Source organism: Astatotilapia calliptera, chromosome 6 (assembly GCF_900246225.1).
Source record: "Astatotilapia calliptera chromosome 6, fAstCal1.2, whole genome shotgun sequence".
Taxonomy (NCBI): domain Eukaryota; kingdom Metazoa; phylum Chordata; class Actinopteri; order Cichliformes; family Cichlidae; genus Astatotilapia; species Astatotilapia calliptera.
In genome coordinates, this window is record NC_039307.1 from 14,528,241 (window position 1) to 14,549,108 (window position 20,868).

General features: G+C 41.1%; 2 protein-coding genes across 2 annotated transcripts in view; one reads left to right on the forward strand and one right to left on the reverse strand.

Annotated features, from left to right (window-relative positions):
• The window catches only part of LOC113023967 (inactive rhomboid protein 2), a 36,677-nt gene extending 19,916 nt beyond the window's left edge, over positions 1-16,761 (forward strand). The window contains exons 2-18 of the mRNA XM_026170473.1: positions 481-621; positions 2,701-2,852; positions 3,490-3,673; positions 4,410-4,631; positions 4,846-4,974; positions 5,261-5,358; positions 5,473-5,697; positions 5,879-5,990; positions 6,297-6,371; positions 8,308-8,469; positions 8,725-8,813; positions 8,898-8,961; positions 9,104-9,198; positions 9,296-9,371; positions 9,447-9,547; positions 10,080-10,233; positions 14,391-16,761. Of these exons, the coding sequence (XP_026026258.1) occupies positions 499-621; positions 2,701-2,852; positions 3,490-3,673; positions 4,410-4,631; positions 4,846-4,974; positions 5,261-5,358; positions 5,473-5,697; positions 5,879-5,990; positions 6,297-6,371; positions 8,308-8,469; positions 8,725-8,813; positions 8,898-8,961; positions 9,104-9,198; positions 9,296-9,371; positions 9,447-9,547; positions 10,080-10,233; positions 14,391-14,822 (2,493 nt within the window). The 5' untranslated portion in view covers positions 481-498 and the 3' untranslated portion in view covers positions 14,823-16,761. The remainder of the gene's footprint in view (positions 1-480; positions 622-2,700; positions 2,853-3,489; positions 3,674-4,409; positions 4,632-4,845; positions 4,975-5,260; positions 5,359-5,472; positions 5,698-5,878; positions 5,991-6,296; positions 6,372-8,307; positions 8,470-8,724; positions 8,814-8,897; positions 8,962-9,103; positions 9,199-9,295; positions 9,372-9,446; positions 9,548-10,079; positions 10,234-14,390) is intronic.
• Positions 16,762-17,425: 664 nt separating this feature from the next.
• On the reverse strand, positions 17,426-20,613 carry aanat1 (arylalkylamine N-acetyltransferase 1). Its single transcript, XM_026170474.1, has 3 exons — positions 19,632-20,613; positions 19,079-19,233; positions 17,426-18,399 (listed from the first exon to the last, which is right to left on the reverse strand). The coding sequence occupies exons 1-3, from the start codon at positions 19,777-19,779 to the stop codon at positions 18,094-18,096; spliced, it is 609 nt and encodes a 202-aa protein (XP_026026259.1). The 5' UTR covers positions 19,780-20,613; the 3' UTR covers positions 17,426-18,093.
• Positions 20,614-20,868: the final 255 nt, after the last annotated feature.

Here is a 20,868-nt window from a genome sequence, read left to right on the forward strand (position 1 = left end):
TTTTTAATTGCACTACTTAACACTGACCTATGAATAATTCAAACATAAAAAATGAATATGCTGAGGAGGTAAGGAGAGAGGCTAACCATTAATGTCTGCAGCTATCTGTAAAACATGGTGGATACTCTGGCATGGTTTGTGGCTACATTTCAGCCAGTGGTGTTGTGGATGTTGTCAAAATTGATGGAATTATGAACACCTTCATTTTTCAACATGACAATGATCCCAAACACACTGCCAATGCAGTAAAAGCAGACCTGGACAGACAAAAACAGTGGAGCAGTATCAGTCATGGATTAGCCTCTCCCAGAGTCCGGACTTCAACGTGTTTGTCTTACACTGTATTTCCATTTATGTTTTAACCTGCCAGTAAGTCTCTGCACCTACTGGAGGTTTGATGTATGGAGACTCACCGTAGACATGCATATATGCAGATTATCAAATAATAATACAAACTTTGTTTTGTCATGATTTTTTCAGCTCCAGCACTCTGACAGGATGGCATCACACGAAGGGGAGGAGCCTCCTCCGTACCAGGGCCGAACAGATAGTCGTTTAAAGAGCAAGAAGCCACCCAGCCTTGTAATAGCCATCCCTCCACCAGAAGCAGTGATGTCCCAGGTAGGCTGGTTGTGTTTTTTTTTTTACCTGACCCTGTCCTTCACTGCTTGGTATCATGCAACAGTTATTTAAATGTGTTGTCACATAACACGTAGGGTTGACATGGACCCTAACTCTGAAAATATAGACTGACTCATGAGCAGGTCTGTGCTTCTGTTGTCTCTGAAGTTTGCTGCTCTCTGTGGATTTAACACAATGAATTCTACAAGATATTAGTACATGCTAAATGAACTATCATGGATGCCTTCCGGTGGCTAGCCACTAAAAAAACCGAAGTAAAAGTGTAATTTGCTAAGTGATACTGAAGAGCGTTACTGGCTGAAATCCAAATTGATGACTACTACATCTGAGCTGACGTTGATCACGGACACTACAGTCTGTCCTGCACTAGGTTAACATGGTCTACAATACTGCAAACTACCCACAAAGTGTGGTGATTTTCTTATTAGCACAGACTGGCAAACATAATACTGATATACTCTTTATGTTGTCAAAGGGTTTAAAAGGGTTTTTTTTCTCTCAATTATACAATTTTAAAATAACTTGTTTTTTCTCCCCAGAAAAATGTGTGAAAATATTTACAAATGTCTTCTCTACTCTACCATTATTTAGCTTTTGTTTTCTTGTGCTACTACTACTAGTGGCCTGTCAAGCTCCATACTCTCTCACATCACATGTAATGTAGCGAAATCTAAAAAGTGACCTGTAAAATAACTCATTGTGAATCACTCACTCCTGCGTATAGCACAAAGTTCTTCATTTAAACGGAGATAAGCAAAGATCAGCTCAATGAACACAGAATTAAAACAGAGCCAAAAAAAGCCCGAGTGTTGTGATTGTTACTGAACAAATTTCTTCAAAGAAAGGCTTTTTATTCATTTTGTGTTAGTAAAGAGCACATTCCTCTCAATCTGCTTCATAAACATGGTCCAAAAAACATGTCTGGATATTTTGTGGGTAGCTCACATGGAGGTTCAGATCAATTTTCGGTTTCACTCACTGTGCGATTATGAAAATTAATGGATGGATTAATGGGCTGATGGACTACTTCATAAATGGTTTGTAATAATCATTTGACTCAGGATGCACAGTAGAAGAAAATAAACGATTATGGGCAGTACTTTACTTTTAAGAGTTTACAACACATTAAAGCAGCACAGTGTTCCTCGATGCCTCTGTAATTGCCACTTGCTCTCGCAAGCAGGCTGTTGGCACAACTATCTGGCAGTTTGTGTAGCCCATATATTTGTAACGGCGGGCCTCATGCTAGCAACACAAACAAAGGCATTTTAGCTACACAAATTAGTTGGTGCTCAGAGTTCAACTGAGCATGTCACATTTAAACTGTTCTAAAAGGCAAGCAGTGTAATAAACATGTAAATTTGTGCTGTGGCTTTGCACTGCAGGTATTTATGCTACTAGCTTTTCCATTACAAAGACAATTTTAGATCATCCTAAATTTGGTACTGATTTGCTGCATCATGTGCCATAGTTAATACTTAATCAGGATGTGTGAGGCAGTGTTATTATTCTGAACTAAAACTGAAAACAAAAACTACATATGAAAAGCATTTTAGTTAAGTAGAGTAATAACAACTAGATCTTAAGAAAAAATGATTACAGAGGAAGTCTTATACGTTTTTGTCATTGGAGTCAGTCAATGTTACCATTGGAGCCTGCTCAACAAGGCTTTGTTTCAGAAGGTGTGTGTGTGTGTTTTTTTTTGTTTGTTTGTTTTTTTTTGGGGGGGGGGGGGGGGGGGGGTTATTGGAGCTAGAAACGGGGAGTTTAATGCCTTTTTAAATTGTTGATGTTAAAAATTGTCACGTGGGGCACAAACATTTTTGGAGCATTGAACTGAATAACATTTAAGAGCCACTGGTGTAAAAGAGGGCATTTGTCCTCACTCCTCTGGAAGGAGATTGAGCATGGCCTAATTATGAAGGTACTTGCAACCTGATCGTTTGACAGGCTTTCCCCCTGCACAGGCAATATTATTTAGTTTTTATAGCTTATATATTTTATAGCAGCAAAGATTTCTGATGACAACATTTTCTTCGCTTCCTTTCTTCTGGTCAGCCACCACGACAATCCCTGAAAAAAACCCCAAGTGCTCAAGCGACCGGTTCTGTGTCAGAGAGCGTCGATGGACATAGAGATGGAGAATTTTCAGCAAGAGAAAGACGGGAGAAGTTTAGCAGACAAACATCGCTCTCACAAAGCATCCGAAAGTAAGCTCTGCTGCTGCTTCTGCTGTTGTTTTTGTCTCAGAGTCAAGTGTGACTCCACCTACAGTGGAGGCATAAGTAGCTTTGGGAGACAGAAAAAAATCAAATGTATGTAAGCATTCTCCCCTAAAGTGTATTTCAAAGAAGTCTGGGTGTTGTTCCCTGCAGTTCATTCACCTAAAACTATCAAGCACACACAATTCATTCATCCAGAAATCTCCTCTTCATAATCCTAATCCTAATTGCAGTCATTTAATTACTCCCATTTATCAACTACATGTCCTAATAGTCCAGTCATTGAGCGTGCAGCAAGCGTCAAGACATTTAATGTTTGGTAATAAAGTGCACTAATGTCTTTAAGAATGCACAGTACGTGACTTTTGACTTCCCTTATATGAAAGTTATCCAAGCTACATCAGCTTGAACAAAGCTGCATTGTGTAATTTGGTGTCAAAATGTAACTGTTTATTTTTTTCTTTTGTGGTAGTATCTACTCTCTTCATATAAGGTGAAAAACAAGACTCGGATGTTTCGTTTCATTTCTTGTTTATGTAGCTTTTAAGAATAGGTATATGCTAAACATTTCAGGTCATTTTTGTGAATATCTTCTTTTAGCTGAACAATCTTTCTGTCCCTCCAGGAGTACAGCCCAGTGGTTCGGTGTGGGCGAAGACTGTGAGACTAATCAGCAGGTCTGGCACCGGAAGAGCCTGCGCCACTGCAGCCAGCGCTATGGCAAGCTGAAGCCCCAGTACAGAGAGCCCGAGACGGCCACCAGCATCGACCAGAGCCTGGATTCACCAGCTGCCCACAGGATGCCCAGGGTATAATACCGTCATACAAAGACAGCGTCACTTAGTGTGTTATCCTACTGTTAGGATGCTACAGTTTTATTTAAATGTCTACCTTATCGGTAATTTTAACTTGAGTGGAGAACATCATCCAGGAAACATGATGCACTTTCTGTTTAATATTCTGATACTTTTGTAAGAAAAGAAAAACTTTTTGTTCTGAAGGAAACTAAACAGAATGACACACAGCAGGCTCCATGTGTAGCTACTAAGACTTTCCATTTCTAAACTGCCAAGAAGCTCAACTTTTTTTCTTTGTTCTCCACCTGCATTTTTTCACTTGATGAAGTGGAGAGATTTCTCAAGAAGACACTGTATTAAAGTGCTGCATAGTTACAGACGTGGACCATCTGTGCTGCAGCCGAATCATGTCTCTCTTTCAGTCTGTGCCAGACAGTTCTGCTCCACTCATCCAATATTTTGTTCATCTTTTTGTTCTCTGTCCTCATCTACACACACCTACCATCATTCCCTCTTTGCTACATATATGTACGTTTACACAAACACATAAAGCAGTTCTCTCTCTCCCAGTGTCAGCACTGTGAAGTTTGTAAGTTATAAATATGATCCTGTCATGCTCACCCACAGAGTGCTTCTTCTTCAACGTCGGCACAGTAGGAATATGTAAAGATGCTTACCAGTTCAAATTCACGTGACTGTCACAGTGAAGTATTTTTATCAGGCTGACCCTAATCTCTCTTTCTGCTAGATTGTGGACCCCCTGGCACGAGGGCGAGCCTTCCGCTGCCAGGATGAGTTGGACAGCCGCTCTCCAAGAACACCTCAAACAGCTCAAGGGGGTCCGGTCACACCAGGCGTCGCTTCACTCATCTCCTTCACCAGCCAGCGCTCCGGGTACAGTCGCTTCCCCAAACGAAAGCGAGAGTCCGTCGCGCGCATGAGCATCAGAGCTGCGTCCAACCTGTTGAGGGTGGGTGGAAATGAAAAGCAGAGTGGCAAGAGCACTGGTTCGAATCCCGGCCTTTAATGTTTCCTCTGTGTTTGCATGCTTTTTAGCCATCCCTTTGAATAAAATGACAGTAAATGCCAGCATTTATTGTTTTTATCATTATTAGCATCATTAAAATCTCTCCTTTTTTATGCACTTGAAGAACCGCATGTCATGTGGCGTGTTTGTTGTTCAGGGTCGCAGCAGCTTGGCAGGCCCACAGGCTGGTCGCAGTTTCCCCAGGAAGAGCTTTGTCAGGCCCAGCTGGATGGACGAGGACACTGTGGATTCTGCAGATGCATCCGAGTCGCTCTTCTTCAGTAAGGTCAGCAGCAGCTCTCGCAGCCACCCGTTTGGCACCCGGATCTTTGCAGCAGTTTCTTTCCTTGCTTTTACTCTGTTTGACAAAATTCTATGTTTTCATTCGATTGTCATTGTTTACCTGCTTCTTCTCTCAGCCTCCATTTTTTTCTGTGACTGTATTTTTCTTTTTTTGTCCTCCTGTCTTCCTCGCTGTTTGTGTGTCCCATACAGCAACACATAACATGTGACTACACGTTAATTACTGCCCTCTCTTTTTGTCCTCTGTGTCCTGCATTACCTCTGTACAGGGTGATGTCCGTGATGAGTTATATTCCATGGCCGATGATGTCTTTGAGTCGCCTCCCTTGTCTGCCTCTTTTGCTCCCTGCGAGCAACCTTCCAGCCTGTGAGTAAATATAAATACTCAACCAAAGTCTCTGAATTGCACACATTGTGTTTTGTTTTTTTTCCTTTTTAACCCTAATTCTTTCTCTGTCTTGCATACCTGTCTTCCTCTCAGTCCCAGTAAGGATTTATCACAGGCTCCTAAAATGCCAACACTATTCCACGAAATGGCTCAACCACGTCGCGGACGTCGCATTGCCTCCCAAGTGAAGCACTTTGCGTTTGACAAGCAAAAACGTCAGTATGGTTTGGGAGTTGTGGGGAAATGGCTAAACCGACAGTATCGACGAAGCATTAGCAGCAACGTCCAGAAGCAGCTGGACGACTTCCACAGCCACAGGTTGGGAATGAGCACTGTGCATATATACAAGTGAATTATTTGCTTGATTTAAATCAACATAACACAATTCAGAGAGAGATAATTAATTAGGCTGACAAAGTGCTGAAAGTATTTATTGGTTAGTCTTTGTTTTAGCTGTTACTCGATTCACAGCACTGTTTTGTGGTGTGCATGATTTCAGACCCTACTTTACCTACTGGATTACATTTGTCCACATCGTTATCACATTGCTGGCCTGCTGCACGTATGGGTTTGCCCCTGTTGGGTTTGCACAACATTCGACAACTGAGCTGGTAAGTATATATCTCACAGATTAATTTGGAGCAATATTTAAAAATAGAAAATATACTTTTTGACATGACAGGTTTCATATCAGTGTGAAAATTGAAGGTTAACATTTCGTAGTGTAACTCAGTATTGAAATTAGAATTCCTTTTTTTGCTCTTGAACACTCAATGTAAATATATTACCAACTTTTTAGTAGCTGTATTTGTGTCCTAAAACTCACAGAAAGAGATGCGTATTACTGTGCAAGCTAATACTCACAAGTCCTTGATCAGACTCATTTGTAAACTGTGATGCTCTGCTGCCCTCTGTAGGTGCTGAAGAACAAAGGCATTTATGAGAGTGTTAAGTATGTCCAACAACAGAACTTCTGGATTGGTCCAAGCTCTGTAAGTTTAGCTGTATTATTAATGTGCTTAGAACGGCTTTGGATGTTTGTCTAGATGTGCAAAACCTAAGGGAACAGCTCCCAAAAATGGTCGATATGGTAAAATGAACACAGCCAGAATGTATGATACTAGCACAGCTAAAGGGAGCTCACATTTGGTGTGAAGTTTAGGTTTGCTGTGTTTTCAGGTGGGACACTTCTGCCCTCCTCCAGTGCATTTACTTTATTTTCTCACTTCATGTTTTATCAGTGATGATTTACTGCATTTATTAAGTTACAAGCCTAAAAATGTCAATTTATTTTCTGCATTTAAAATTGATCGTTTCAGTTGTGAGAGTAAATTGTTTAAATGGAGGCTGAGCTGACCGGTTTTAGTAATTTATTAAGAAAAATAACGGAACTTCTATGTTTGAATGCATGAGCACATACACTATGTTGCCAAAAGTATCCACTCGTCTGCCTTCACACCCTTATGAACTTGGGTTGAGATTAAGACAGTCAGTCTCTTCTACACTTGCTCATCCATGACTTTATGGACCTTTCTTAGTAATGACAATAACATTATCATCCTTCCAACAGACAAGGATAAGTGCAAGGAAGAATATCATGAGAAAAATTTTGTCACTGCTCAGTGACAAAAATAAGATAAGATAAGACTTTATTGATCCCACAACGGGGAAATTATTGCGTCACCTCAGCTCAGGTACAGATATCAGAAGGAAATGCAAAAATACAAATAAGTGCAATCAATGAAAAAAAGTAAGATAATACACTATATACAATGGTAGCATACACAGTATGTGATTATGGATATAGTTGGAAATATGGAAGACATAAACTATATAGCTTGATATAGCTATTGTACCACTGCTATTCCTATTTATAGACATGTACACACTAAATATACATATGTATACATATACAGACATATATACCTGCACATGTCCATATACATGGAAGGTCCATTATGCATGAAGTGGTGACCGTGGATGTTCACAGTGTCCAGTGACTTATGACATCGTGATATGTAATTTGTAAATACTTACAAACCCCTGAAACGAGACCCAGGAAGTGGTTACAGGAAGAGGGTGATAGATTGTCTGATGCAGTTAGAATGAGACAATGGTATTGACGGGACCTCATACCACAGGTTTTACCCAGGCGAATCTACACAAAGTCTGTATGGTTTACCCAAGATAAATAAACAGGGTTTACCTTTAAGACTAATTGTCTGTATGATCAACTCGGTCACCTATAACATCTCAAAGTTTCTGGCTTTGATCTCCTCAACCCGCTTGTAGACAGCTCTGAACACCACATCCAGAACACCTTGGATTTTGTTGAGAAAGTGAGAGATGTCATTATGGAGGTTTGAGTCAAGGAGGCCATTTACGTAAAAAGGGAAAGACCATCTCTGAATCGAGGAGGGGGGCATCTTCACCTTCTTACAATGCTGTGATTGCAGCCATTTCCCAACTTTCTGTGAATGGTACTCATGGCCTTTGATCAGTGGTCCTTGATCAATGATCAGTGGTCTTTGATCAACAGGATTTGATCAGTGGTTGTTGATCAATGGTCATGACAATTTGCATATTAATGATCAAGGAACTGACCTCACAGCCCATTGTTCCCTCAGTGGTGCTACGTTCAGTCATTGTGCAAATTTGCTGTTTATAAGGTTGAGGGAACCTGCAGTCAGCTGAGACTGAAAAAGTCACTTGGATGAGTGATGAAACGTCTCCCCCACTAAAAACGCTACGTCCAGATGAACAGAGCCAACATCAACATTTGGATACAGGAGTAAATACCTTTGGGGAAAATTGTGTATTTAAAAGATAGACAGGCACCAGTTTATTTCTTTATCATCTTAATCTGTGTTTAGCATGTGTGTTACCACATTTTTTTTGATCTTTAAAATCATTTCCATCAATTTTTAGGAAGACCTCATCCACCTGGGGGCAAAATTCTCCCCCTGCATCCGTCGGGATGCACAAATCGTCAGCCTGATCGAGAAGGCCAGAGAGCTCGAGAAAGATTCTGGCTGCTGCGTTCAGAATGACAACTCCGGATGTGTGCAGACCCTCAGCTCCGGCTGCTCTGTACGTGATAATATACACATACCTGTGCACATGAGTTTATAATCTTTAAGCATATAATCACTTAAACGCTCGTGCTAATCATTCACAGTGTCTTTGCTGTACTCTTGAACTTTTCCCCTTTAGATGCAGATTTTGGGTGTGCAGTAAAAAAGAAACATAATCCGTTTTTCATTTCTTTGCTGTGCTTGGTAAATGAGAAAGAAAACTGTGTCTTAAATATTTATAATAATATAAATGTATAATAACTTCATGCAGGAGACGCTGGCCACCTTTATTAAATGGGACAATGAACAAATGGAAAACATCAGTAGGTCGTCCGGTTCTGTCTGTCACCAGGACCCCAGGTGAGGATATGAAGCTTAATTAAAGTGTGTCATTAAAGACTCAGCAGCGTTTCACCACTTTGATGCTTTTCTTGTTGTGAACAGAATATGTGAGGAGCCTGCCTCTGCAGAGCCTCATTTATGGAAGGATGACATCACCACGTGGCCGGTGAGGGGCCACCGCTGCCTCGTTCATTCTTCATTTTTCTGTTGCTACTCTGTGTTCACTTGCATCTGAACCACATTTTATATTAATTTTCCTTTTTCTTTTTTTTTTCCTTTTTTTTTGGTTTTACCTGTGCTGCTGTCAGATCTGTACATATCCAAAGAAGTGGAGTCACACAGGCTACAGACACATGGACTGTAACATCAAAGGACGGCCCTGCTGCATAGGAACTAAGGGCAGGTGCGAAACATGTGTTTGCTAAAGCGCTTTGCTACTCTGAGGTCATCTGTTTTAAATAAATAAATAAAATTTTATTTATTTATGTATTTATTTGTAGATGTGAAATCGCAACCAGAGAGTATTGCACTTTCATGCATGGTTACTTCCACGAGGAAGCCACCCTCTGCTCACAGGTATTGTGTGTGCATGATGATGAGTGTGTGTGTCTTTTTCTTTAGTATGTTTCTGACTGCAGTGTTGTTACACAGGTCCACTGTCTGGATGATGTGTGCGGCTTGCTGCCCTTCCTTAATCCTGACGTTCCCGATCAAGTCTACCGTCTCTGGCTCTCTCTCTTCCTACATGCTGGGTACGCACTTCCCCCTGCAGCAACGTCCTAAGACAAAGATTTATTTTTCCTGTGGTCATGTTTTATGGCTATGTTGCACAGATCTTTTAATTTCTGACACGTCTATCTATGAATGAGCTATTTCAGCTGAATGTAGCATTGATGATATATTGTGAGACTGTGTAATATGCCATGACAAAGCCTTTTACACAGTCAATGAACTGTTTCATTAATTTGCTATGAGTGATTACTTAATGCAGTTTCACTGTGTCAGCATCCTTGAGGATTCAAAACTAATGAAACATTTCTAATTGAGGACCCAGTGCTCGTGAGACGTTCGCTCACATGAGAACTGTAATATTAATACCAGGCAGGCACAAGGGATTTCCCTCAGATGTAACCCTTTAAAAGCAGGCGAGCAAACAAGCCAAAGGAGCTTAATGGGGGAAAAAAAAAAATCCTAAATGCATATTTGTGATAATGCAGTGGTGGAAAGGAGTTTTAGTTACCAGTGATAACCTTTGTTTGTGTGTGTGTGTGTGTGTGTGTGTAGGCTTTTACACTGCGTGGTGTCCGTAGTGTTCCAGATGACCATACTGAGGGACCTGGAGAAGCTGGCAGGTTGGCTTCGCATCTCCATCATTTACATGTTGAGTGGGATCACTGGTAACCTCGCCTCTGCCCTCTTCCTGCCCTACAGAGCCGAGGTGAGTTCGTCACATATATGTAAATACACATTAATACACTTTTTTTTTTCTCTGAAAGTTTCAAGGCACACAGGATGTGAAGTTTTGTGCACTTAAGCTTTTTAAATTCATTTGTCTGAAAGTTTATGTTAAACCTTCAGTTAAGTGTCCTTGGTAAGTGAATATTCCAGTCGCATCCGCTATAAGGAAACTCTGTTTAATCTGTTAAGTCTGTATATGTGGGGCACTTGGGGCTCAGGAGCAAATCGCCCACTAAATAGAAGGTCTGGTTCGATCCAGCCCACATGCCAGTGTGTCCTTGGACACGATGCTGAAGAAAGAAAAAACAGCTTTTCACACACTTTGTTCTAAACACCAACATATCTGAGTTGCAGTGACTTTTGACAGGATTGGATGTACTTCTGTTGATTAAGCACTCACACTTGACACACACAGGTACTTTCACACTGTCAAATTTCTGCGATGTAAAATCAGACATTGTATATACTTATGTGCTTTCTTCCTCATTTACCCCCTAAATTATCTAAAGGGAGAAACCGTCATGCTGTTTCACTTCATGTATTTCTCGCTACACTATAATCTGAGTTCAGGTCTAAATGTCACCTGTGTGAGCTCCAGCTCTCGTTAGTTTTGTGTTACATTCTTATTTGAATTGCAGTTTCTGTGCCTGCTGTCTAAACTCTGTGGCTTAGCTCAGCTTAGTTGAGTTCACTCACTGGACGAGGGTTTCTCCTGTTGGGGATTATTGGAGCAGAATTGACCATCTTAGTCTAGAGGTTTAGAGGGGTGCAGGAAACACTTGTGGTATTAACTGTGGAAGTGCCTGGAGAAACCGAACTTGGGTTAACAGCACATGAGACAACTTTACTGCGAAAGCAGCAGCCCCACCAAACCGAGCGTAAAGCATCCAAGAAAGACGTGTCACAGCACTCCCAACATTTCAGTGACCGGTAACAGCACAGCAACCAGCAGGGTAATCAGTTATGACTGTGCAGGGATAAAGAAAGAAAGGTGACCTGTTATTCACAGTTCTGTTGCATATAACCGTACTGCTGGATGTGCTGAAGGAAAGTTGAGGCAATCCTCACACAAGATCAAGTGTGAGATAGAAAATAGTTGCTGAATCAGCTGCAGCTACATGCTATGTTAACTGATGTCTGTATGTCGTTTTAAAAGGCTCTAAATAGTTGATGCTGTTCCTTTGTTGTCTGCCTTGTCTGCATTATTGTTTGTAAAAAAACAACAACAACAAAAAAAAAAAAAAAAAAAAAACTCACCAGAAAATATTAGATTAAATCAGCCGATGTGGTTGAATTTCATACACGTAAATATTTACAAGGAGGAAAGCAGATCTCGCCTGAAGCAGTAGTGTTTCACTCTTTTTCTTTTTTTTTTTTAAAGAGTAACACTACTATGGTCACTACTTTAAGTGATTCATTGTCATTTTTGCAAAAACAAACCCCAACAACAAATGAATAAACGTTGGGGGGGGGGGGCTTTTTACCAGCAAGCCTGCTTTCTTCTGAATGTATCTATATAGTCCAGTTTCCCCTTTAAGAGATTAGCCTAATGCCATTGTGCGGGTTAACAAAGGCCACTGCTGTGGTACTTAGTGAATGGGATTTCATGTTTTTCCTTTTAAACAAAGACGATTGTTGCAGAGACCAGACCTGGTCCACACGTTCCTGAACAGGTCCAGGTCCAGACACACACACACACACACACACACACACACACACACACACACACACACACACACACACACACGAAACAGTTCCTCACTGATAGAGGGGACAGTTTTAATGTATAAAGAGACCAACATGTAACACATTTACGTACACGATGGCTTGATTTTATAAGCGAGCTCCAGTTGTTTTTACCTGACAATTACTGTAGTTCTAAATATCAGTGACCAGCTCACATGTCTTCACGCACCAGGAATAACCAGAGGAAGCACATGCAGTGAGGCCACTTAAGGAGGCGATTTAAGTGGATTATCCCTTTACTGTTGAATTAAGGAGCCCCTGTGGCTTTAGCAAAAATGGCTCAAACAGCAGCTGTGGCTGGAAATAATAGTTTTCACAAGTAAAGGAGCTCTACGGATTTGTGAAGGAACAACTTTAGTTTCAGTTCATTAAGCTCTGCAGAGAGACGAGCAAGCATGAATATTTATTATTTGATAATGTCAGTCAAACGTCTCTTTGCTAACCACCAGTGCAGGGTACGCTAAATGTAAAAGTGCTGCATACAACATAAAGTATGCTGACCATACCTTCCTCCTCCTTTCACATTTACAACCACAACATTTTTTTTCTTAGGAGCCAGAAAACATCTTCAAGCAGTTTAAGTTACATTAAAAGGCTTTGATATACTTCAGGAGGTGCACCTGCTCAGGTTGGATGCTTTAAAAAATCAGTTCTCGACCCGACTTTCATGTTTTGGGGTTTGGTGTCTTTAAAACGGATAACTTTTTAAAACGATGTTTTTATTGCTTTTACTGTAACAAATAGAGTCAGCTTGACTAATATTATGTCCACTGTTTATATATTATCTTGAGTTTTTGTTTCAGTTTTAAACTTTTGTTTGGCTCCGTTTTAGGTGCTTCCTGTCCTGCTGCTTAACAGTATAGAAGTAATTCACTGTGGAGTTATTACAACACATTTACCTGCCTTCAGTTAGATTAAAGCTGTTCACGCTCAGAGACTTTAATAGACTTGACATTTTAGAATTAATTAAATCCTGACACTGTGAGAATGTGAAACCTAAAAGCTTTAAACAACAGGAAAAACAATCCAAACAGTGCAAAAGTCAGCGTGTTGACAGTGAGACGTCGGTGAGTTTTCTTCTTTATCTTGGTATTTGAGTGAAAGAATTTGAAGAGTGGTTTCTGGAGAAATATAAAGGGATACCTGGAGATTATATACGTTACTTTCAAGGAGAAATTGGAGAGGAGTGTCTGTCTGTCAGAACACTTCTTAATATAATTCATTAGATTATTTGTACAAAAACATTTAGGTGATTATGAGAGAGTCATACGGGAACACACAAAGCTTCTGATTCAGTTTGAGAGCAGTGAGCAGGTTACTTCTGAATGAGGGGTTTAATAGTGACGACGACTCGTGTGAGGAGCGTGTCAGCCTGCGTGTGTGGGGTGTGTGGGTGGACTGCCGTGCACTTTTTTTTCTTTTTTTTTAAAAATGTTTGTGGGTGTTTAATGTCTTTGCCGATTAGCCATCTGCCTCTCACCAGGCCAAGCTTTGACGTCACCTTAATCTGCTCACCTTTACTGCGTGACCCTGGGCTCATACTGCACATCTTCCCCAGAACTGGATCTTTAACATAAGATAATCTGTGCACAACTAAACCTGCATTACGGTTAGAAAGCTTCAGTATGGATGCACTGAGAGTCGCTTAGAAACTTCTCTGAACCTCTGTCTGCTTTGCTTTAAAGAATAATTTATGAGAGATGCTGGTGAGTTTTTATCCTTACCTTACTTGCAGTAACTACAGTTTACACTGCATTAAGCCTCTTAGTGTCACTCATAATGAGTCGATTTAAATAATTGTTACTTAAAATACTATCCTGGTACTTGCTGCCAGGATTCGGTAATCAGGTTAAATCTTTGCTCCTCTGGGCCTAAACGGCGCGTCTGCCTGGTCTGTCTGTCAGCGAGCTAACTGGTTGTTGCACTTTATTTGCTGTTGTTAAATCACTGATTAATTCAGAGACCTGGTTCGCATTTAAACAAACACAGTTCACTTTAATGGTTTCCTCTGCAAATAACACAGTTCGACAAATCATCTTATTAAAATGTGTTTTTATTTTTTTAAAAATAAATTAAATTTTACAGTTCTGACAACTCCTGGAAAGTTGTTCCAGGAGTTGTCCCCCCCTCTCCCACCCATCACCACCACTACTACCACCATGTGTGAGCCTGTGTAATGTGCCAATTAAGTGGAGCAGTTAGTCACCCTGACATCCTGTTTGCCCCCTAACAGGACACACTAAAAGCACCTGATGCTTATCATGCGTTGGTCCAGTGCGTCAGGCGTTTAGGTTTTCTGTGCACACTGTGTGAAGCAGCGTGCATGCTGCAGGAATCCTCTTTAGTTCCTGTGTAACTTGGCTTTTTTTCTCTCTCTCTCTCTCCTGACAGGTGGGTCCAGCGGGGTCTCAGTTTGGGCTCCTCGCTTGCCTCTTTGTTGAGCTGTTTCAGGGTTGGCAGATGCTGGAGAAGCCCTGGAAAGCCTTTTCTAAACTGTCGTGCATCATGCTCTTCCTCTTCCTGTGCGGCCTTCTGCCGTGGATCGACAACATCGCCCACATCTTCGGTTTCCTCAGCGGCCTGCTGCTCTCGTTTGCCTTCTTGCCCTACGTCACCTTCGGGACATTCGACAAGTACCGGAAACGTATCCTCATCGCCGTCTCGCTATTGGCCTACGTTGGACTGTTCGCTTCCCTCATCGTTTGGTTTTATATTCGCCGAATTAACTTGCACTGGCTGGAGCATCTGACCTGCTTACCGATCACAAACAAGTTTTGTGAAAAATACGACATAGACCACGACATCGAACATGTGGTGAACTAGTCTGGAGGCCACAGATGACATCTAAATTATCAAACTGCCTGTGCTGACGGCCTACTAGCAATGATGTGATCAGTCATTTGGGTGGGAACTTTTAAATCTCTCTCTCTTTTTTTATTTTATTTTTTTTATTGTTTTCTACTCAAACTCCATGCAACCAGAACTGGATCACTTCCTCCTCAAAAGTCAGGTGACTTTCCTCCTTCCATAAAACATATCCAGTCCTTTTTTAGTCCTCTGTGTCTGGTACGACCTGCAATGTTAATTTGCTAACTGATGAACATAAAAAAGGAAAAGGCACTCAGGACATTAAAACTGCAAAGAGCTGATGGATCCAAAAGATCTACGGAGTGAGAGACTCCTTCAGTGTATATGAAGAGTCGTGTTGAAGTAAAGAAGCCGAGTCAAAGAAGGAGGTTTGAACGACTCTGTCTGACAGTCGTTTCCCTTTAACTCTGTGGACGACGATACCACAGCGGGTCATCAAGCATCTTGTAGCCCATTTCAGATGCTTCCTTGTTTTCGGTAACACTGGATTAACACTACAGACGCCGTCTGCTGCTGTATTTTTTTTTTTGTTTTTGTATTTGCCCATTGCGCGTATGCACTTGGCATGTCGATAGTCTCCGGAGCAGTGAAATGTTATGCTAAAGTTAATGATGTGATCCAAGTACTAACAGCAGTTAAGGCACGGTTCAGTCTACAGCACCTAGTTGCCTTAAACAGAGGCATTTGTTATACTTTGAATACTGCTTGTAATCAACTTTGTAAATAATGAGACATTTTTTGACCCTCAGCTACCAAAGCAAGTTGTCATGCTGCTTTTATGAGCTCGTGTATGCATGATCTTTTTACAGCCACTTCTCCGTATGCCAATGCCACGAACAAATTTTTACTTGAGCTCTACTTTTTAATCACTATTTGATCGTATGTGTCTGGTAACACAGCGGTGCCTAAACTGTATGTTTTTTTTGGGGTTTTTTTTGTTTTTTTTTTAATTTAATCTGTGAAAAAAAATGGACACAAGAAAACGGTATTTGTTTAGCAGTGATCTCACGGGCTGCTTTTCTCAGATCAAATTAAGATTTGTACTACATTTCCAACTCTGTGAAACAGTCAGACTCACGGGATCACCTCCATGTTTCGCCCAGGTACTGAAATGTTGGTGAAATGCACCGTAAAATGCGTCGCCCTCTCCATTTTCACTCGGTAATGTTCTGAAATGATTTCAAACCTGGACAAACTTCTCTGCACACATACAAGCAGATTTGGAAACGACATGTTTCAGAGGCCCGACAGCCTGAAGTGAAACTGATTCCCCATCACGGGTGTTGTTGTTGTTCGGGGTTGTTGTTTGAGTTGACCCGGACTGTTAGAACCACAATATTGACCGTTGTGTGGAGGATTATGTGAGTTTAGTTACTGAGTGATTATCACATTACGTGAGTTAGTCTATAGGACTGACTGACGGATAATCCTGCGTTTAAGACAACACAAAAACATCCAGAGTAGGTCTCTTGTTGGATGCTTCAGATGTTTTGAGTTTTTGTGTCACTGTTTTTTGCATTGCTGGAGCCACAGGACTCATACAGACGTGCCCTCGTGCATTTGGCGGGTAAAGTGTGAACAAAGACATCCACCTCTCTTCTTTCTTCTTCTTCTTCTTTTTGTTAAGGAAACCTTTACTGTGCCTTTTGACGTGTGCGCATCTGAATGTTTAACATGAAACACAACAAGCCATTTCCACCATCATGTCTGTATGCAGCAGCTGTACGGCCAGCTGCATGTGCATCGGGACCAAATAATGTCACCCCCCCCCCCTATTTACTGGAACAAAAGGGGAATGCTAAAATTAATTAGAGGAGATGTTCACGGTACTGTTATATGTGAAATTATGTGTATTGAAGCAACCATGTGAAAATACATTACACTGTCAACAATACGTTTGTGAGTAGTTTGATTTCATGTTTTCCCAAACCTGACTGCACTTACTCCCCAGCAATACACCCATCATATGATGAACTGCTGTAGATGTGGAGAAAAGGAAGACTTATAGAGATCACTTGATTTTTTTATTTTTATATATTAGTGCAGGGGGACAGTATTGGCCTGGCAAAGACTCCAATCCGGCCTGCAGGACAGCTTTGGAAAATATGAAGGAGAGTGTACATTTTTGGACCTTTTTTAACTGTAATTTTTATACATTTTACATCTTTTTCTACTGATAGACCTCCCCCACAGCCATTTAAACTACAACTAAGTAATAGATTAACAATTAAATAAGAGAAAATTCCGGTTGTTTAAGATATCACAGAGATTAAATGTGTAGTTAAGTATCTTTACACTGACAAAGCGGAGTTTCGGTCGTCACTTGGTTGTATATGGCCTTTGTCGTAAAATGAGTTTGACATTTATTGAAGGCTGAAAGCTTCAGATATGTTTCCTCGGTTGCTGTTTTCTTCGGTCAAGAACAAACTTTAAATGTCAGTTTTTCCAGACACTTCGGTCCTCAGCAAGCCCAGAAAAATAGAAAAATGTCAAAATGAACATCCCCCTTTCATGTTCAGCAGTAATTAAAAATGTAAATAACATATGAAGACAGAGAGGTTAGAAAATAAAATTTTTATTAGAACAAAACAGTGTAAAAATGAGTTTGTCTTGATTTAAGACTCCGAGGCAAAAATGGAGGCTGTCTACAAGAAAAAGTTGACAAGACCATAAAGAAGACAGACTTTTAAAGTGCCACACGTCCGATTTATAAACGGTCAGTCACGGGATCACTGAAGTCTTAATAGAAGTTCAATGTTAATATTTAGCCTTGCTGATATCCCTCCTTTGTCATTTTAACTGCTGTTACATATTATTGGAGAATTACTAAAGGAATTAGTTTTATTTAAACGTGTCCTCACTGTTTAAAAAAATAAAAGAAATAAAGAAGGCAGCAGTTCTGTTGGACACAAATGTCCAGCGTTTATCAAAATAAAGATTTGGGATTTTGGTTTTTGTGTAACGAACTCACTACAATGCAAATCAAATCTTGCTTTCAGGACACTTTTGCAAACCACTGCTGTCGACATCTCTCTGTTTTTGGCTCTCTGCAGACTCCGGGTCAGAATTCACACGTCACTTCCTGCCAAACAAACAGGCTTCACTCACAGACAGCGATGATCACAAACACTCACTGCACCGCTCATCACGTGCCCCCTGTACCCCGTTTCTCAGGGGTCTTCACCTCCTTTCACAGCTATAGAGAATCCACATCAAGTCTGTGTCTTCAGCAGCCACTGTTGCGCCGCATGAAGGCGTGGCCCCTCACGGGGTAGAACATTTCTGTGAAGTTAAGGGGCCCCACCGTGATGTTGCTGGGGCCTAGCATTTTAAAGCCTGACTTCTGGTAGAAGGGGACCAAGAAGTCCTCACACATGAGCACGGCACGGCGGACGTAGGGCAGGCAGCGGAGGTACTGCAGGTAACGCCACATCAGGATGGAGCCTTTTCCCTGCTGGCGGAAGGTCCGGTGGACGGCCAAAACGTGGATGTGAACGGTGGTCCCGTGAGGCTTGTGTAGCGTAAGGGCGTCCTGGAGAGGAAGAGGAGAGCTGTCAGTAGAAGTAAAACATCCTGCTGGGTACCCACAGAAATATTTAAAGCTTAAAAGACCCCCAAAAACCATCTTTAATAATTAAAGCTAAATGAAGGGCTCAAGTTTAAATGACTCTGGTTTCATTAAAAATAATTTCATATTGGAGTTAAAATGACGTCAGCAGGATTCATCATCATAACTTTTAGTTGAATGAAAAGTATGAGAATTAAAAGATGGTGAATAAACTCTTGCATGATAATGATGATTGTATTTGGGATTAAAAGCTGCATATTTTGAAAATATATCAGCTACATGTTGACTCCAGCCTGCAGTCCTCGAATATTAAATGTTTATAGCAAACAGTCTTTCATTCTTGGTTGGATTCGCATAACTGCGTCATCATGAAGAAATTTAAGATCTGATTTTTTTTTTTATTGTTTCTGCTAGGTGGAAACTTAAAACTCGTACAGCTGCAGGCTTAAAAGAAATTGTCAGGCAGCTTCCATGATTATTGTTGTTCTCTCTTCGGTTGGCACTAAACTCGTATGTCGGCAAGATTTATCACCATCCACTGAATTTTATGCACTTGAAGCGCCTCTCTTAATCTGTGTTGAATCTTTGCTCGACTCTCAACCGGAGATAAATCACTGTCCAGGTGTCTTCCGCTCCGTCTTACCGTGGTAAGCCTCTCCTGGTCCCACAGTGAGCCGATGATAAAAGCCACCAGCCGTCCCTCCTCGAACCAGCCAAGAGACAGCTCAGGACACAGAGTAAGGAAGTGACGCACCTCGTCCAGGTGGAGAGGACACTCACCGGAGACAGAGATGAAAGCTGTGTGAGGAGGAGGAGGAGGAGGAGGAGGAAGAAGATAAGGGTCACGGTTGCCACAATCAGACAGTTTTATTAGTTGTGCAGGATGTTAAAGAAGCTGAGCGTAATGTTCCCAAATGTACTGACTGCTAAGCACAAGGAAAGTGTACAGGACAGTTAACTGAAGAGAATCTGCCCGTGAATAAAATCAGTGATGGCTCAGGTTTGTAGAGAGCTTTCTATTCAGTCGGAGAACATAAATAAAATTGTGTTTTTAGCTGAGAATCTCTCCCCGCAGTTTTCTTAAAAGACGCTTGGCGTGCGTAAATCTGCATAAATACGCGCGTCCTCTGAAGAAATTCAGGCAGGTATTTAAAAGCACCGTTGCTCTGTAACGTAAGTTCAAAGAGTCTGCTTACCTTCTCTTTCAATCTCGAATACACTGATGGCATCTTCCGGGCTGAGGGAGCGGAACTCGCTGGCCGGCAGCGTGTGGCGGCGGCCCTGAGGCACCGGAGAGCGCATGGGGAGAGGCTTCAGGAAAGGCACTGCGCTCACCACAGACATAGTCCTGATTATTCCCAGAAAGTTTCGCAGGAAAACTAAGAGTGCTGCGCTGACAATTTCCTGTCTGATTTCGTGTCAGTCTCTTTTTAAACAACGAGATGAAACTTGTCTGGCTGTCCGTGATCCGCGCGTAACTGTACAGCGAGAACTGGCGCAGACTGAACAGAGTGGAGCGCTTCCAGTATTTATACCGTTTGTAATCCTGAAGTGAGCTGTATGGATAAACCCTTTACTCCCCGTGAGTAAACTGAACCATAAACATATTTACAGGAGGGATAATCGTCTTGCCTCCATCAGACCAACCGATTTGGATTTGCTTAGTTCCTACACCAAACTCGTGTTCGCCTGCTGTAAAGTCAGGTTTAAGTTTCATAAAGTGACGCGACTGGGTTGGAATAAACACAATAACGTAGGTATAGATATTTGGAAAATTATTTTCTGGCTGGTTAATCATCAGAACGTCAGTGATGATTAATTGTCACACTGAGGAGATTGCGTGTTTCTTAACTGGGCCAACTTAAGGGCTCGACTTACCACTCTTCATGTGATTTCTCTGAAGGAGACTTTTGTCTATCCATAGCCGCTTTAAGCAGAGTTCACGATTTTTCCATGGGTTATTTTTCCAGTTCTGTAAGAGGATTAGGCTACAGGATGTGTAGGAGCTTGTTTGTCACCTGGTGGGGTTTTAAGCTCCCTGAAGAATTTATCCTCTCCAAACAAACTTTTACCCTCATGAGATGAAATCATAAAATAATTTACTGCATTTGATCGCTTTTAGAGGGCATTTCCCAACAAATTAATGCAAACTGACACCGAGAGCAGGATATACAATGCTTAACAAATTTATTAAAACACCACCTAAATGTGAGGTTTATGCCACAGTTACACTAAATTAACAATACTGATGATTAGCAAAATGACTTATGTTTGTCTAATAGTAAATTCACCAGTGTGCTTATTTAATGCGAAACGATAATTATTGTTGTCATCCTTGAATTTACAAAAAAAGCTTTTTATTAAGATAACAAATGAAAGCTATTTATTTGCAGTGCTGAAGAGAAAAATTAGTTTCAGTGGTTGACTTTTGTG

Coding starts and splice junctions, on each gene's coding strand:
- aanat1 (XM_026170474.1), bottom strand. CDS start 19,779: ATGTCTGTGGTGAGCGCAGTGCCTTTCCTGAAGCCTCTCCCCATGCGC. Junction 19,234..19,631: donor ATTCGAGATTGAAAGAGAAG/GTAAGCAGACTC, acceptor CTCCTCACACAG/CTTTCATCTCTGTCTCCGGT. Junction 18,400..19,078: donor ACCAGGAGAGGCTTACCACG/GTAAGACGGAGC, acceptor CTTCCTCTCCAG/GACGCCCTTACGCTACACAA.